At 39.4% G+C, this 6,000-nt stretch overlaps 1 protein-coding gene across 1 annotated transcript in view; it reads left to right on the plus strand.

Annotated features, from left to right (window-relative positions):
- itpr3 (inositol 1,4,5-trisphosphate receptor, type 3) overlaps positions 1-6,000 on the plus strand; it is a 79,331-nt gene that overhangs the window by 55,224 nt on the left and 18,107 nt on the right. The window contains exons 29-36 of the mRNA XM_044350412.1: positions 1,166-1,285; positions 1,874-1,996; positions 3,028-3,228; positions 3,327-3,442; positions 4,410-4,545; positions 4,962-5,087; positions 5,233-5,358; positions 5,909-6,000. The exon at positions 5,909-6,000 is cut by the window's right edge and continues 29 nt beyond it. Of these exons, the coding sequence (XP_044206347.1) occupies positions 1,166-1,285; positions 1,874-1,996; positions 3,028-3,228; positions 3,327-3,442; positions 4,410-4,545; positions 4,962-5,087; positions 5,233-5,358; positions 5,909-6,000 (1,040 nt within the window). The remainder of the gene's footprint in view (positions 1-1,165; positions 1,286-1,873; positions 1,997-3,027; positions 3,229-3,326; positions 3,443-4,409; positions 4,546-4,961; positions 5,088-5,232; positions 5,359-5,908) is intronic.

Consider the following 6,000-nt stretch of genomic DNA (forward strand, 5'->3'; position numbering starts at 1 on the left):
ATCATTTACAAACAAAATAAACAGTAGTTGGCCTAACATTGAGCCTTGGGGATCCCCTGAAGTAACATTTCCATAATATTGCATGAAAGTTATTTATTTTAATGTACTGGTATCTATATTTGAGGTACCAAGAGTATTCAAAAACTCTTACCACAACAAAACAAGTTTCTATAATCTGAAAATAATATAAAGCTTATTATTTGGTGCCTAAGATAACAAATATAGTGTATGTACACCTAGCCTAACATCGAGCCTTGGGGAACCCCAAGTAACCTTCAGTCATTTTGAATTAAAGTTAAATTAAATTATTAATTATTATTAATTAAATTTTGAACATGCTGGTATTTATCTAACCTGTATCTACTTATATAATTCCATACTTCCATACAATAAATAATGTAGTAATGTATGTATGGACCCTTAATACTTCACTGATTTAGTATAAAATTGCTGAACTCTCAATGGGCAGTTTTTTTAAAAGAGGATTAAAAATCGATGCAGCAGAACCAGAGATTTCGTCTTTTTTATTCCACACATTCTTCTTGTCAAAACCTGGTGCCTACATTACCCACAATGCAACTGGGGATTGTGGTGTGTTATGCTAGTAGCAGCTAATGTAGCCTGGAGCTGCTAGCCTCCCGGAGAGAGGAGGAGCTACAGAGGTCTGCTAACTTCACTTCTCTCTAACTCCACACCCCCAGATTTTTTTACTTTTCAAACTTGTAGTCTTCAGCCCCAACCAATGCTGACTCAAGTGACATCATCAGTGACATCATCAGCTCCCTCTGGAGACACAAAAGGATTTATACTACTTTTTACACAGAGAACACCTGGACACACATGCTGAGGTGGAAAATCAGTGGAGTTCCCCTTTAAATATTTTTGCATTGACATAAATTATATATGATGCTCAGCATAATGTACCATAATCACTTCCAAAGATTTAAATTTCAGTATGTTTTAATATAAATGTTCTTTGTGAATTGAGAAATAAAGTGGAGAGTAAACTGTACTTCTGCCACTCACAACCAGCAGATATTTCCTAACTTTAAACTCTGCTGTTAGTTTGACAAACGTCAATCAAAGAGGAGTGGGAAGATTTTCCGTCACTCTGTGTCTTCTAACTGTGCAATACCTCCGTCTGTCCGTCCTGTCTGTGCTGCAGATCCTGGAGAGGCTGAATAAGATGTGCAGCAGTGGAGTTTGGAAGAAGCAGCAGAGGTTGTTGAAGAATATGGGAGCTCATAAAGTCATGCTGGACCTGCTGCAGGTGTCCTACGACCAGGTAAGACCTGGACCTGAACAGATTAATTGAGCTTTGGCTGATCTGGAACTTGACTGATGAAGGTCAGCTGGTACTTTACCTCTTTAGACTGTTATGTCTTCAGAATATACAGTGTTTAAAATCAATTTGTTACTGATAAGTTAGATACGCTTACGTTTTGTTCTGTATGTCTCTGTGAAATCCTTTCATACAGACTGGATAAAGACTATGCACAGTAATTAAATTAACTTGAAGTTGACTGGAGGAAAGCAGCGCGCACAAGAAACTCTTCTGGACTGAATAAATGACTGTATCTGTTTCATAAAAGAGCAATCTACGTATTTGACACAATTTCTTTGATCAGCATCTCTTCCTTCTGGCTGTTTAGAAAACGTAATTAATGCTGTCTGTCTTAAATCTTGAATTTGATCTAATTCTATTAAATGTTTTACTAAGTAGAGCTGAGCAGCGGCAGCTTGACGGTGGAGAAAGTTATCATGTGACTGCAGTTCAGAAAACTCACAAGCTGTTTCCAATGTCAAAAATTTGCTCTGCAAAGTGTAGCACAGTAAAGAAAAATAAAATAAAACATATCTTTTCTCTCTGCAGAACGATGTGAAGATGCAGGAGATCATCAGGTACACTCACCTGTTCCTGCAGAAGTTCTGTATGGGGAACCAGGAGAACCAGGCTCTGCTGCACAAGAACCTCAATCTCTTCCTGAACCCCGGGGTACGCCGCTTTCTAGACGATAACTTTATCAAAGATTGTCGTGGTTCAAGTTATCATTTAAGTCAATTATCAAGCTCAGACTTATCAGTAACATCAGCAGACAAAGTAACAACAGTTAATATCACTGTTGGTCCAGCGCTGACAGACTTTGTCGAGTAATAGATTGAACATCAACATTTGTGATTATCAATCGATAGTTATTTATTAAGAAAAAAGTCATAATAAACTGAATATATTTTTGCATTTGAAGACATCACCACATCATTTTATAGACTACACACTAAATATAGTTATCAAAAAAACAAAAAACAAAGATTTACTGTTTATAACTTCCAAACACAACAAAAGAGGGAATAAAACATTTCAAAACAGTAACATACATGATTAAATAAAATAAATAATGGCCTTAAAGAGACTAAAGGAGCTAAAACAGCCTGTTTCAGACAGAGGCTGAACTGAGGGGCTGCATAAAGGACCAGTAGAAGATAAATAAGGAGTTTTTAACTGGAAATCATGTGAAGATATTCCAGTAGAGCCCCAGAATATAAATATAGAGCTGGAAATGTGCTGCATACATCTCCTATAAAGTTGTAAATCTAGATATCAATGAAGATGATTAGAAAGTGATTGCAAATCAAATAAATGCAGATTTATTCTTGTGTGTTCAATAAATATAAATTCAAAAAGGAAAAGTGTTGTAACATCCTGTCAAATGTTCAAATACTAATAATCAACTAAAACGACTCTTCTTACTTATACAACCACAGCTGAAGTGTTATTGATGGTGATCAATGATATTTAGTCCAATCAGACAGAACACTGCAGCTCTGACATTTAACAACATTTTACACTCAAAACAACTTAGATAAATAGTTTTTATTCTCAAGTTTATGAGTCAAAGTGAAGACTTAAGTCCGAAATTTTATATCAGTTTGATAAATATGAGCCCAGAGCTTGTGATAGGAACTTATTTTTGACATTTCACTGCACATGAATGCAGATTATTGAGAACCTTCCTCCTCTGTCTGTAGCTGCTGGAGGCAGAGACGGTGCAGCACATCTTCAGTAACAACTACCAGTTGTGCAGCGAGATCTCAGAGAGCGTCCTGCAGCACTTCATCCACTGCCTGGCCACGCACGGCCGCCACGTCCAGTACCTCAACTTCCTCCATACCATCATCAAGGCTGAGGGCAAATACGTGAAGAAGTGTCAGGACATGATCATGACCGAGGTGAGGATGAGGAGGAAGAGGCTTCACCGTGTGCTGATTCTTCAAGAATCACCTAAATGTTTGTTTCCAGGTGACGTAGTAACGATCTCTCTCTGCAGTTAACTAACTCAGGCGAGGACGTCGTCGTCTTTTACAACGACAAGACCTCCTTCAACGTCATGCTGGACTTGATGGCGGAGAGCAGGGAGGGAGTCAGCGAGAGCAGCCCGCTCAGGTAACCATGGCAACCCTGTATCCTCATTGAAAAGACGCAGTCACACCAGCAGTTAGCTGCTAGCTCAGTTAGCACAAAGACACTCATGCAACCTTTTAAGTTAGAGGAAACTTGACATTTTATATTGTGATATTTAGATTTTTCTTTACTGGAAATGACAAACAATATAAATCTCCCTCCAGCCGTCTGCCACCTTATTCAGGTTTTTGTAGTGAAATGAGGAGGTATGACTTGTTAGACTGATGACTGTCAGTCACACGTTAAAGGAGACGCTCAGGTGAAGCAGAGTTCTTTATCTGAATCTGTTTTTCACTGTGATGAAAAGGGCTTAAAATCCAGCAACTGGACCAGGAAATAAAGATCATAACATTTAGGTGAAGAAACAACATTGAAGCTTCCTGTATTTTTAATATATACATTTTTATTTTTACCTGTTAGGGTTTAAGTTTATTGAGAGCACAGAACCTAAACTAGGAGATGCTTCAACACTGGAGAATGAGGTACAAAATACTTTATCAAGATAAGTTTTATCAAAGACTCCTGTTGTCCAGAACTGGAGCAGATCTTGAACGTGTGCTCTGTAGGAGCCTCAGTCTGTCCAAACATACAAACAAATGCATATTAAACCAACTGTTTGAGCACTTTTCAGTGATGGCCTCGTCTTCCTCGTTCCTGATTGGGTAGGAGTTGAGTCGGGTGTTTGGACCCCGACATACTATCTGTACTTTCATGTAAAACACATTACCTGTAATGAAATGTGCTTTATAATATATATTCAGGTAGGTTGCTGATGCGGTCCTCTAAAGACAAAAATCATCCAAAAAATCCATTTTAAGTCAGAATTGTCAATCAAAAGATCAAATTAGTACAAATCGCAGACGTACAGTAGATCAATAAACGTCCACAAAATCAGATATTTTCTCCAAAGTTGGAGTGTTTTGTTGAAGGACGTTTCCTCCTCCTGCAGGTATCACATCTCTCTGGTGGAGCTGTTAGCCGCCTGTGCGGAAGGGAAAAACGTTTACACGGAGATCAAATGTACGTCGCTGCTGCCGCTGGAGGACGTGGTCAGAGTGGTGACGCACGAGGACTGCATCACTGAGGTGAGCTTCTCTACGTAAAGTCACCAATTATACCTATAAGTTTATTTATCTGCACAAATACCAAAAACCGTTAATGGATTGTGCAGGTGAGATTTTTCAAAACCCTCCAAAAAAGGTGAAAAAAAATTAATTGAAGTTTATCAAAAAATAAAGTAATAAATTGGGGGTGAACAGAGGCGTCCTGGTGGCCGAGTGGTGGAGCTTTGCTGCATGTCTTACCTGTCTGTCTACCTGTCTGTCTACCTGTCTGTCTGTCTACCTGTCTGTCTTACCTGCCTGTCTTACCTGTCTGTCTACCTGTCTGTCTACCTGTCTGTCTGTCTACCTGTCTGTCTGTCTACCTGTCTGTCTACCTGTCTGTCTACCTGTCTGTCTGTCTACCTGTCTGTCTGTCTTACCTGTCTATCTCTCTCCAGGTGAAAATCGCCTATGTGAACTTTGTGAATCACTGCTACGTGGACACTGAGGTGGAAATGAAGGAAATCTACACGTCCAACCACATCTGGAAACTGTTTGAAGACTTCACAGTGGACATGGCTCGGGTAACAGGACTGAGCTGCTGCTTATGATTATCGGCACATCAGTTATTATACATAGAACTCATTATTACTTAATCAGTCCCTGTCATTAATTGCACACACATAAACACACACACACACAGAGTTTGAAATGTTTTCTCCTCTGCAGGTTTGTAACAAACGAGAGAAGCGTCTTTCTGATCCCATCTTGGAGAAATACATCATCAACGTCGTCTTTGACACCATCAACGCCTTCTTCAGCTCCCCGTTCTCTGAAAACAGCACCTCTCTGCAGGTGAGGATCCACTCAGTTCAGCTAAAACACTTACAGTGATGATGTCATTTTCACAGAGACGTTTTAGCTTAAAAAAATGTTTTTTTCATTTTTCATGAAGCTCAGACACTAATGAATCTCTTTTCAAACCTCGTATATCTCCTCACTCTTTTTATCATCAATAGATCAATAGAGAACATGAAGGTATCAGCTGCTCATGTTTATCCAAGCGTCTCATCAGCAGACTAATTACATCAACTGTAGATAATTAACGTTAATGAAATGAAAAGTCAGTGTGTTCTCATTTTAAAGTTTCTCTGCAGCTGCTGAATTCACACAAAGATTGTTTGTGAGTAAAGACGCATCACTGCTGTACGACCACCAGTGGACTGTGTGTTCTTCTCCGTAGAGACGATCAGCTGATCACCTCACGTCACTTTTAAGAATCTCCCAGTTAAACTGATTCAGATCACACGTGTTGATCATGTCTGAATCAGTCGGAGCTTCTTTTACAACGAAAAAAATGTTGACACTAAAATGACGCGTTTGTGTCTCTCTGTGTCTCCGTCAGACTCATCACACCATCGTCACTCATCTGCTTCAGTCATCGGTCAGACTGCTGGACTGTCCCTGGCTGCAGCAGCAACACAGAGGACAGGTGGA

This window comes from Thunnus albacares, chromosome 5 (genome assembly GCF_914725855.1).
Source record: "Thunnus albacares chromosome 5, fThuAlb1.1, whole genome shotgun sequence".
Lineage (NCBI taxonomy): Eukaryota > Metazoa > Chordata > Actinopteri > Scombriformes > Scombridae > Thunnus > Thunnus albacares.